Source organism: Schistocerca americana, chromosome X, assembly GCF_021461395.2.
Source record: "Schistocerca americana isolate TAMUIC-IGC-003095 chromosome X, iqSchAmer2.1, whole genome shotgun sequence".
Lineage (NCBI taxonomy): Eukaryota > Metazoa > Arthropoda > Insecta > Orthoptera > Acrididae > Schistocerca > Schistocerca americana.
The window spans coordinates 220,695,315-220,707,882 of NC_060130.1; the positions used below are offsets into that span (position 1 = coordinate 220,695,315).

Consider the following 12,568-nt stretch of genomic DNA (forward strand, 5'->3'; position numbering starts at 1 on the left):
GGGGTAGCCTTGAGGTCTAGGGACGCCTTGCCACGGTTCGCGCGGCTTCCCCCAACAGAGGTTCGAGTCCTCCCTCGGGCGTGTGTGTGTGTGTGTGTGTGTGTGTGTGTGTGTGTGCGCGTGTGTGTGTGTGTGTGTGTGTGTGTGTGTGCGTGCGTGCGTGCGTGCGTGCGTGTGTGTGTGTGTGTGTGTGTGTGTGTGTTTTGTCCTTAGCCTAAGTTCGTTTAAGTTAGATTAAGTAGTGCGTAAGCCTAGGGACCGATGATCTGAGCAGTTTGGTCCCATAGTCCTTACCACAAATTTCCAAATTTCCATTGGTAAAAAGGACCGGTAACAACAACAAAACTATTAGTAACTGGAACTTTCTAGTTCCGGCATGTCTATGCTTAGTATAGCAAGAGATTCATCTACGTGTGGAATTCTTGAGTCTGTATAATTTTCATTGAATCTCTTTATCTAAAACCCCTTAAAATAGTCTCAAAACTTACAAATGTTCTAGCAAATAGTTTAGCTCCTACAGGGTCTTCTTCTGTAAGTTCTCAACTTTCTGGTTTTTCTTCCTGTTTTATGTAATGCGTGATCTGTCCTTTGTTTCGTTGAGTATTGTGGTGATCTCTTTAACGATGTTATTCTTCAGATGCTGATTATATTGTTAGTAATCCTGACATTCTGTAATGATAGTTCGATGGATTTTGTGTCCTAGTGCCTGATTATGTCGGTTATGGGTGCAAACTACAAGATATGCAGAAAATAGATGCATTTCAGTGGGTAAAGTATCTGTCCAAGTTCTTAACTCGAACTACAGGTGCTTAATACGTGCACCTTTTGTGATGTGGCAAACGTCAATACAAGTGTGCAATGACACGAATTGGCCAGGAAGGCGTGACAACATTCTGCTTTGGAAATCTGCTCTGTTATGTTACCTATCTGCAGGCCCGAACTAATTTAATGGCAAAACTTCACCTTGCACGCTTGCGATCCAAGGCTCGGTCTGTCTTCTCGGCTCTGCTTGATCCTTCTCGGAACTCCTCGGTGCAGTGCAACATTTCAATGTTGCAGTGTGATGTGAGACTGCTGCTTCCGGCATTTGGTGCGGAATTTTGTGGTTGTCACGAGTTTCTTCTGTTCTGCAGAATGGTGGTGTCAGCATTGTTTATCCATCGCTATCTATCCTTGGTACAAAGGAAGTTCATAGGTCCAGTGATTCTTTGCACTAAAAGAGATAGTCTAGCGATCCACTGTCCCAAGCTTAAACAAGGAACGGGAATCACAAAAGGGAAGGATGAGAATTCTCAAGATCTATTATGCAGTCACATAATCGACAGGTACCGAAAATTTGGTATGGAACGATATTTCAACACCGTACAGAATTTGACTATCAAAGATCGAACAGCTACAAAGATCGACGGACGATTTGTATGGGATTCATTGTCTTGTACATCAAGAAGCACTTTGTGACAAATTAGCAGGCGTGGAGCACGATGAAATTGCTGGTACGAACAGTAAATTTTCTGAAGTTTGATGCATTATTGCATCGGCAGTTGCAACAGTTTTTGATAGAACTGAATGACGAGTATGGAGACGTTATATATTACTACAAAGAACGTTGATTAAGTCAAGAGGTACGCCTGGTTCAAATGGTTCAAATGGCTCTGAGCACTATGGGACTCAACTGCTGAGGTCATTAGTCCCCTAGAACTTAGAACTAGTTAAACCTAACTAACCTAAGGACATCACAAACATCCATGCCCGAGGCAGGATTCGAACCTGCGACCGTAGCGGTCTTGCGGTTCCAGACTGCAGCGCCTTTAACCGCACGGCCACTTCGGCCGGCAGGTACGCCTGCAAATTATTTTTAGATTTAAGACACGTTATTGCTGACTTTGTGATGTAAAAAGGAAAGCATAAAAGAAAATTAGAACATTCAAAATGGATTGCAGACCTTTCACTTTAAGTGGACTTCATTGCACACCACCCACAGTAAGACGCTGCAACGTTAAAAACAACTTCTTTCTGATTTAGTGCGGGTGCATTTAAAAATAAAATCGCACTGTGGAAGAGACAACTTCTGAAAAAAGTCCATTCCTCTGAGCTCACAGGCATCAAAGAAAACGCTAATTTTGAAGAATTTATTGTGGCGTTGAAAGAATTTCAGGAATAGTTCCCACATCTCCATAATGAGGTTGCAAACGTGATAGAATGCTTCGATCAACATATGTGTGTAAAAGGCTTTTTTCTGTTAGGAAAGTAATTGAGTTAGAATAATGTGGCAGTCCGAGTGACAAAAATCTGCGAAATTATCTGTGTCTGTGCGTATGCCGACAGTTTGTGCCAGATATAAATTTTATTATATCTACAGTGCGTCAGAAGTAATTAAATACTGTTTTTTTTTTCCTTTGTGATCTCTATCGATATGAAATATGAAATGAGACCACACGCTAGGAGTTAATTAATCCTTGCGCAGTTACATTGCCTCTAAATACAGAGCATTCGCATTTCCTCTCTCTTTCCCCTCAGACAGGATGGAGTGTTAGTGTGGGGAGGGTGCAGCCAGGAGACAGAAGTTAGCACGCGAACGAGAGCACTGCACCCATGGAGAGTTCTTAGCCCCCCTGGTCTACACATTCTAACATGCCAGCCCGTTAGCGTATCTACTGCACGGCGTGTATTACGATTCTAGACTTGGAGAGATACTCTATCCATTTGCACGTGTCAATTTCCTGTATGTCTCGTAGTTCTCGCACAGCCATCCTTTTAAACTCAAACAGAATAACGCTGTAGAACTGAATGAATCCGCAGCGTTCCCTCACATTACTGCTGCCTACTCCGTTATTTGTCAGAGCAGCAACATGTACAGGACGGATCAGAGGTTCCCCAGAAACAATCATGAAGGATTCACCATCAAATAGATTGTTTCTGTACATGCTGGCACTTCGTTAACCGAATGCCCAATATGACAAAGGTAACCAGCAGTTCTGCTCCATTGTTATAGGTATCAATGAAAGTGTACATGTTGTAGGTTGGCCGGGATATTCCACTTGTTGATGAGAATGGGTTGGCTTTTGTCTATGTTGAACGCCAGGAGCACTTCAAGGACTCGTCAGAGCAGCTGCTTTTAAGCCTGCAACACGCTGTTTTTTTATCTGCATGAACAGTAATGTGTTATGTACAGTGTGTCCATAATGAAAGCTCCATTTTCAAAGAGCTGTAGAAAGAGAACCACTGCTCAGAATGACATCAAATTTGACCAGCATATTATTGATGCAGAGGGAAACATCATGGAGCAAGAAAAATCAACAAAAATTTTACAATAGATGGAGCTCTAAGCGTCTTAAGGTAAACGGGGTTGGCTACAAATGACAAATGAATCGCACTACGACGGCTATGGTTTGAGGTGCACATTGCAGCATCCGTACTGTTCAATGTGCATGACTGCAGAAGTTCGGCAGTCAACAGTTGTGGCACTGTTAGTCAGGTAAGCCCATCCACCACGGCAATGTCGTACCATATCGAATTGAAAAATCACTATTAATTGACCTGAGGCCAAAAACCGCATAAAAAGCAGATTGACATTAGTTTCTAATTTTTGTGAGACTGATACAAGACATGTTCAGTATGCTGTTCACAGTTTTCTGCCAAAAGTTGAAATCGGGAAACACCATGCTCCACATAAGAGCGGAGTGTAGATCAGGTAAGATGTAAATGTCGTGTGACTAGAGCCTCCCGTCGGGTAGACTGTTCGCCGGGTGCAAGTCTTTCGATGTGACGCCATTTCGGTGACTTGCGCGTCGATGGGGATGAAATGATGATGATTAGGACAACACAAAACCCAGTCCCTGAACGGAAAAAATCTCCAACCCAGCCGGGAATCGAACCCGGGCCCTTAGGATTGACATTCTATCTCGCTGACCACTTTTTTTTATTTGATATCAGCTGCAAAAAGAAAATCAACAAATTATTTCCAGTACAAACAATAATTAACTTCTGAACGGGAAGACTAGCCCATATCCCACTCTTCTCCTCAGTTTCTTTTATGTACATGTGGAAGAGAAAAAGTGACAAAACAAAGCTACAAGGGAGGGGATTCAAGCTCAGGGAAGAAACAGGGATCACAGGGGAACTTAACAAACACCCTGACGGTTAAACACAAGAAAAAGCATATTCGCAAAAAGCGTTCGGTATCGTGGCAACCGCTGCCATTTCCAATGCGCAGATGTCAGATAATGGTGAAAAACTCGGGGATCTGAGTCATTCCCGCCTTCAACGACATAGTGAACATAGTAACCCAAGAGCCAGACAATCGTGTTCGTTTTCGTCTGAGGAAAAAAGGATATGTCCGGATGTAGGAGAATGTCGTCTGGGAAGGCGGTTTCAGTCCCTCGAGTAAGGAAAGCTAATTGACGGCGGACCCAAAGCCAATGATCCCGTCCGTAAGCAACAAGCCTGTGAAGTAAGGTGACAGTCTGATGACATTCCTCACGCTGATCAGTCGGACGAAGGCCAATACGAAAAAGACGATCACCAGTAGGTATCAGACGGTGAATGACCTTATACCACGTTGAAGCAATCTCCATCGGCAATATAGGAAGACTAAGATGAGACCAGACCGTTTTTCAAGACGTTGACGGGGAAGCAAGTTCAACAGAAGAAAGGGAACATAGTGCACCCCAACGGGGTGATAGTATGTTCGTAGTAATATGCGTCATAGAAAGTATATCAGCACCTAGGATACCGATAATTAGAAAGTATTCACGAATGTGCTGCAATTTAGTATTAATCAGCCCAACATCAAGAGGAGAGGTCAGGCAGACCTGCCAGAGGCGGGAAACTAAAAGAGAGGTAAAGGTAACTGAATGCGAAGCCCGCGTACAGGTTAAAACATTGTGGCGGGCAAATAAGATGGATGTCTTCACTTTGATATCGGAAAGATCCAATCCTCCAAGCATTCGAGGCCTGGCCGCGACTTCATACCGGACATGAAAGATATGGCGGCACCACAGGAATCAACCAGACAGCTGTTTTAGTCCGCAGGCCATCATCGCGGGAAACGGGAAGACCTGCGCAACGTAATATTCTTTACTGAAGACATAGGTCTCTAAAACCCGTACCTTGTGAAGGAGGCTGAGGGAACGGCGTTCATGTTCAAGGATCGCCCCGTGAACACGACTCGTAACCTCACGCCAATTGAGTGTCGCCATTTTGATCGGATTGCGATTCACTAAGATCCCTAAGGTTTTATGGCGATTGACGACCGTCGCCCAAGGAATGACGACATGATCGAAGCCTCTCAACGGTAGGAACATGCATTTACGATCATAAATGCGAGCGCCAGCAAGACGACAAAATGAATCCAAGGTATCCTTAAGCCTCGGTATGTCTTCGATATGTCGTACTAAAGCCATGACGTCATCGGCGTATGCACGGACCGAAAAAAGTTCCCCCAATATAGCCCAGCAACGTAATTGCATGGCGAGGCGCCGAAGTAAGGGCTCTAAGAACAAGACAAAAAGTGACATGGCCGGCCGGTGTGGCCGAGCGGTTCTAGGCGCTTCAGTCTGGAACCGGGCGACTGCTACGGTCGCAGGTTCGAATCTGCCTCGCGCATGGCTGTGTGTGATGTCCTTAGGTTAGTTAGGTTTAAGTAGTTCTAAGTTCTAGGGGACTGATGACCTCAGATGTTAAGTCCCATAGTGCTCAGAGCCATTTGAACAATTTTTTTGAAAAAGTGACATGGATAGGGGACTTCCCTGGGGTGGGGGGTGGGGGGGGGGGAGGGGGGGGAGTTAGGGTGACCGTTCACAATCACCGAGACACTGATACAGGTAAAAAGGCGAGTTAAGACCTGTTGAGCATGATTATTAAAGCCGACAGCGGTGAGCACTCTCGTTACAAAATCATGGCTGTCACGATCAAACGCTTTTTGGAAATCAAGAAAAAGCAAAGCCCCTGGGATATTAGCGACAGCCGCCACCGAAATTACATCGCGACATTCGAGAACAGAAGTCAGTATCGTGCGTCCAGGCACACAGCTTTGGTGGGCGATAATAACGGTATCGAGCAGCTTAGAGAGACGTAAATTAATTGCTCGAGCGACAATTTTACAATCGAAGTTGAGGAGAGTAATAGGACGGAGGGAATCAATCGCATGGCGACCTGTGGATTTCGGGAGGAGGACCAGTTTACCATCCTGAAAAGGAGCAGGAAGTGAGACTCCCTGCATCATTTCATTTAACCATCGACGTTAAGGTGTCGCCAATGGATGGCCAAAATTGAACATAAAACTCCTTAGGAATACCGTCTACTCCAGGCGACTTGCGAGACAGAGATCCTGTAACAACATCATATATATCATCCTTGTGAAAGGGAGGCAGAAAGGCGTCATTTAATTGAGGAGTGACGACGTGATGCAGCAAGAATGTAAAGTCGTTAATGAGTTTTCAGCCGGGACATGGGTATCGTACAGATCATTTAAATAGTTGTAAATAAAGTCGGAAATGTCACGGTGAGAAGTGAACATGAGGCCGTCAGCGGTTGTGAAGGAGGTAAGGCACACACCTTTCCGGCGTGCCCGTAAACGGACTAGATGGTATAGTGACGTCAATTCGTCTTGTTAAAGGGAACGTGGTTGAGACCTCGTCCGCAGTCCCTCCATTTGAATGCGTTTGGCCCGCAGAAATTTGGCTTTGATGCGCAGCTCCAAAACGCATGAGAGCCCTACGGATTTGTGGTTCAGTAGGCTGTGTCCACCATGCCACAAGAGACGAGTACCGGTCCATAGTACGAGAACAACGAACCCATACGTCCTCCAGGACGACACCAAGAGAGGTATCTTGCAAATAGGCTATATTGAGCATCCAGGGAGGACGAAACAATTTTACTGGTTGCTGCTCGTAATTAAACGTGATGGCTACGGCGCAATGATCAGTAAAAGAGGCTGGTATCACATCAACATCCAGAAGTTGCCCACACAAGGAATCGGAAAGATAAAAGCGATCGCGGCGACTGCTAGACGTGGGAGTAAAGTATGTATGTCGCACAAGTGTAGGATATCGAGAAACCCACAAGTCACGCAGGCGCAAGGAGCGCACCAGGTCGTCGAGTTCTTTACTGAAATTAAAATTAGGAGACTGATCCACTGGCCGTACAACACAATTGAAGTCCCCACCTAAGATAATCTTTGTCGGGGATTTACGAAACAGGTAAATGATTCTTCTTTATAGAAACTCGAACGTGAATGAGTAAACTGAGATCACAAAACGTACACCCGATCCCCCTTCCACTGTCGAGTACTTCGAAATACATCAACGGAATGCATTCCCTATAAAACAAGGCAATGCGCGTAGAAAGTTTGGAAGCTACATTAAAAAAGGTTGAGAATCCAGGAATGAAAAACTGGTCAAATAAGACTTCCTGTAAAAAAGCAACATCTGCCCCAGACTGATATATAAACTGTCGCAAAGCGGCGAGCCGAAGCTCAGAACATATTCTGTTAATATTCAGAGTAAGAAATGTGTATGCTTGCACGGAACTTCAACCCAGAAAGAAGAACAAAGAACGATAGAGATCCGTCAGTTGACGGAGCAACATGCATGTAACCATACCAGACTCAATCGCCGAACCACAGAGAGAGAAGAACTACGAAACAGAACCCTTATCTTCCCACTGCTTTTTCTTCGGCCGTGATGCTGTGGCTGTTTACGCGTTTGGTCGCGTGGGAGCATCATGTAGGTATTCCGCTTCAGATTGCGAGGGAGAGGCCTCTACATCCCTCTCGTCCGCAGACATGGTTTCACGGAGGGACGGTTGGTGAATAGCAACGGGATTCACTGACTCTTGAGAATCAATCAGTTGTTTCATGGGAAAAGGCTGTGACCCAGAGGAGGCGACAGAAGTCGCAGAAGAGGGATGGAAACAGAGTCGACAGGAGAAGTGTCAGAGAGAACCGGAGAAGACACGTGGGAACCGGAAGCAGGTTCCTTCACGGGCGTCTCCGAAGAGGCAGCCTCGCCAACAGGAACAACGCCAGATAAGGTGTCAGGGATCTTCTGCACAGGCGTGAAAGCACCTGTGGCGTCCTCATCCACAATTTCAGACTGAGGAAGAGGGTCCTTTACTGGAGGCCCATCGGAAGGGCGAGCCAGCAGGGAAGGTTCATCAGCCGCACCATCTTGTGTTCGGCGACGCTTGTTGTGAGAAATCACGGCGGGCACATCGGAATTAACGGCATCAACATCCCTACGCAAGGACAGCGTGAGAAAATCACGGGAGTAGTCGGGCACTGCGTCCCTCAGTAATAGGGAGTGATTCAGTCAGACCCCTGCGGGAAAGGAGCAGCTAAAGTCAATTTTTTACGCTGTTCGTATGTAGGTTTTTAATACCACCACACGCCGCGGAAAATTAGTACGGAAATGACCGGTTTGATTACAATAATAACATGTTCCTTCTTGGCCACTGTGCGTAATATGGACCCTATAACCACATACCTGTAGATGAGAAGGAATATGTTTTTTGACCACCATTTCCACCGACCGTATACCACTATAGACCTGTAAGTGGTGCTGAGCAGACCAGCGTTGCTTTCGAATATGACGTATTTCCCCGTAAGGAAGCAAAACGGGCCTCAGAAAACAGTCGTCTGCCTCGGGCGGAAGGTTAAACACCCGGACATTCGTATATATCACTTCTGCATTTGCCAAGAGAACCGTACTAGTGGAACCATCACGGTGCGTGAAGGGTACCTGAGAACCGTGACGAGAAAGTATCCTATCAACCTGGATTGGATCAAGAAACTTAACAAAAGACACATATAGTTCGTTGTCAAAATATGCAGTATGCACTTGATCAGTAGTGACTTTAATTGTATCGACTAACCAGTCATGTATCTCCAAAGAACCGGACTGGACGTGACGCGTGTATCTGTCGAAGGTGAAGCTGACAGTACCTGTATGCAGAATTTTCCTGGGAACCATGGTGGACATCATGGCGCAAGACAACGCCGCGACAGGAAGGGCCGCACGAACACCGAACACTAGCCTACAACCAGCGATGCGACGCGCGCGGAGACCAATACGACACTAAACGGACACGAGCAAAACACGCAGCGCTACGGTAGACTCTGAGCACTATGGGACTTAACATCTTAGGTCATCAGTCCCCTAGAACTTAGAACTACTTAAACCAAACTAACCTAAGGATATCACACACATCCATGCCCGAGGCAGGGTTCGAACCTGCGACCGTAGCAGTCCCGTGGTTCCGGACTGTAGCGCCTAGAACCGCACGGCCACCGAGGCCGGCGCTACGGTAGAGGCGGAACTAATAGCACAACCTAGTCGCCCGACGCGCGAAGCGGGAATGACCACTCAGATAGCGGGGGCGGACATTAAGATCAGGTGATCTGGACTTCCAAGTTGTAGGAAAAAATCAAATGGCTCTGAGCACTATGGGACTTAACATCTGTGGTCATCAGTCCCCTAGAACTTAGAACTACTTAAACCTAACTAACCTAAGGACATCACACACATCCATGCCCGAGGCAGGATTCGAACCTGCGACCGTAGCAGTCGCACGGAGTTGTAGGAAAATGAGTGCTGATAGTTCTAGCATCCACACGTGCACGCTGTCGTAGGGTTTGAATGACGTTGGTACGCAAAAGATTCTCATACTGTTTACCAGTTACGGTACAGGTAACAGGATCTGCAGGACTCAACTCCTCGTAAAAACACGGCCCTAGGATAAAAGATGCTGTCAACCCGCGCCACATAGTCACATTTGCAGACTGAAGGGGTACCGGTTGATGAGTGTGCGGAATTTTCGTTGTCCATATTCTGCATATTGACATGTTCTTGGAGATGAAAATGTGCTTCGACTGTCTACAGAATGTTCCATGGCCATTTATTGTCCACTTTCAAGCGAGCAAGAAATTCCAGAGCGAATGTTTGTCTTGCTGACAGGTCAACAGGAAGCAACTTCTGAGGATGGGTGTTTTTATAGGGATAGCAATGCAGAATGATTCTCAGGATTTTATGCACCGTGCACTGCATGTCTGCACACCACGCCTCGACACCTCCTGCACGGCCGTGGCCACCCCATCGAAAGATGTTGGATCAACTGCTTTCCTCCCTCTGCCACATTGCTCTTCAAAAGAACCTGTCTTTTCGAATTTTGTAATCATTTTCTCCGAATCCGTAGCAAAAACGGAACCCACGTCTTATTTCATACCGCTACTGACGCACAATAACCGATCTTGTAAAAGAGCTCTACCAGCAGTGCGAGATCCTTCATGGAGACAGTCATGTGGGGCGTCTCGGACGCAACCCGAGGAACAGCCGCGGCCCGCGCGTCTTCTGATGTGCATACTCTGACACTTACAGTACCACCTTTTGGTCAAATTGTCTTTTTTCTTTCATGACGTTTCCCCCTACACCAATAATATGCTGTTCAAATTTGACCTTATTATGAGCAGTGGTTCTTTCTCTACAGCGTTTTGGAACTGTAACTTTAATTAGGTGTTCCCTGTAGTTGAGCGGTTAGATCCGTGATTTTTCGTGTTAAGAGCAGTGCAATAAAACAGTCTATAGTTGTAACTTCCATAAATAACTTTATTTCCCTTCTAAATACTCTTTGAAACTGCTAAGAAAACTGCTAAGTTATTTACTTCTTTTTTTTTCAGCTGGTGAAGAGATGTAAGGATCTACTGCAAAACTGTACATTCAAGTTGTCGCAGAAGTTCGACTGTTGCGAACGATTTTTTCCCATCTACACTGAAGTTGGTTTCTGCTTTTCTTTCAACTCACGTCATGCAACACCGTAAGTAATATTGTTTCATTCAATTACTGTAACATTTATGTCATATTTACCTTTGTATTGTAATGATCGAATCATGTAAGATTGCCAGAAAAAAAGAAAAGCTCATCCAAGTATGACTACAACTGTAAGTCTTGTAACTTAGGTAGAGACGCACAGTGGAAGCCGCTCTCGTCTGTCCATTAACAGGATACGCACTGAGAAACCGCTGATTTGACGCACACCGAACTGGAGGTAAAATGCGACGCAATCACGTTCAATTTGTAAGCCAACACCATCAAACGCCGTATATAGAGGCCCTCAAACGCCAAGCAAAGTAGAGTTCAAGAGTTCGGCATAGTTCGAGAGTCCTGGTGAACGACGACAGCAAATATTATTCGTATGTTAGACTCAGTTAACTTCGCGCACAAAGAAGAACTTGAAAAAGCTTGCAGCCGGCCGCGGTGGTCTAGCGGTTCTAGGCGCTCAGTCCGGAACCGCGCGACTGCTACGGTCGCAGGTTCGAATCCTGTCTCGGGCACGGGTGTGTGTGATGTCCTTAGGTTAGTTAGGTTTAAGTAGTTCTAAGTTCTAGGGGACTGATGACCACAGATGTTAAGTCCCATAGTGCTCAGAGCCACAGAGCCACAAAAAGCTTGCCTATACGTACATCTGGGCTAGGGTTATTAGTTTCCATCGTACATTTGTCTACATGGAGCCTTGTCTTTATGTCCGTTCCTTAGCAACGAGTACTAGAACGTAAAGGTTCAATTAAAGCAACATAAGCTTCCACAATTCGTGGTGTACAGTACCGTACACTGCAGTGTATACCCGAATCTTAAGAAAGTTATAAGCTGGGAAGGTAATTTGTTCTGACAACTGACTGGAGAATCTAGTAAGCCTCATCTAAGATTCAAGAAACTAGCGGCTGTGCTCTGCCGCATGTTCATTGCTAACACGTGATGAAGCAAGAAAATTCAACGGGTAAGTCAATATAGAGCCTCACTTTTCCTATGTTCTCCATGCCTACCTCCTTTGCCTAACATACAAGTTGGTTGGTTGGTTTGGGGAAGGAGACCAGACAGCGTGGTCATCGGTCTCATCGGATTATGGAAGGATGGGGAAGGAAGTCGGCCGTGCCCTTTCAGAGGAACCATCCCGGCATTTGCCTGGAGTGATTTAGGGAAATCACGGAAAACCTAAATCAGGATGGCCGGACGCGGGATTGAACCGTCGTCCTCCCGAATGCGAACATACAAGTAATTGTGTACTGTCTCCAACCACTAAGACCTGAAAATTCTCAGCTTGACCCCGTCGCTGTTTCACTCACGTACGCAGCCGCTCGCGTACCAAGAAACGGATGACCAAAAATCCCGCTTCACCTGTGATCTGAGCGTGAGCTTTTACAGTAAGTATGTCGCGACCCACGTCGGGCTACGATATATAAAACTGGTGTCAGGGTTGAGGTCCAGGTTTCGATTCCTGGCTGAGTACTTTCACTAAGAAGTAAGGTGCCATAGAGTACTGATGATAGGGTTTTCTCTTACGAAAATTAGCAAGCTCCGTCTTAGGGCGAATAGGCTTGAACTTTCGAGGTAGTTCAGTTATGGTGCACAGGCGAAACAGTCCTTCATAGTGTACAGCACGAGCGAGGCAAGAAGAAGAACGCGTGAAGAAGTCCCGTCCCGTGACGAAGAATTCTGAGAGCGCAGCGAGCAGTTCTCAACAGTGAACAACAGGGTCCCCTTAGGAGCAGTTATGACACTGGAGGTCGGGGACACCG

The 12,568-nt window shown here is 46.0% G+C and overlaps 1 protein-coding gene across 1 annotated transcript in view; it reads left to right on the plus strand.

Moving 5' to 3' along the window:
* LOC124556462 (sodium channel protein Nach-like) overlaps positions 1-12,568 on the plus strand; it is a 166,404-nt gene that overhangs the window by 63,018 nt on the left and 90,818 nt on the right. The window contains exon 5 of the mRNA XM_047130412.1: positions 10,673-10,809. Within this exon, the coding sequence (XP_046986368.1) occupies positions 10,673-10,809 (137 nt within the window). The remainder of the gene's footprint in view (positions 1-10,672; positions 10,810-12,568) is intronic.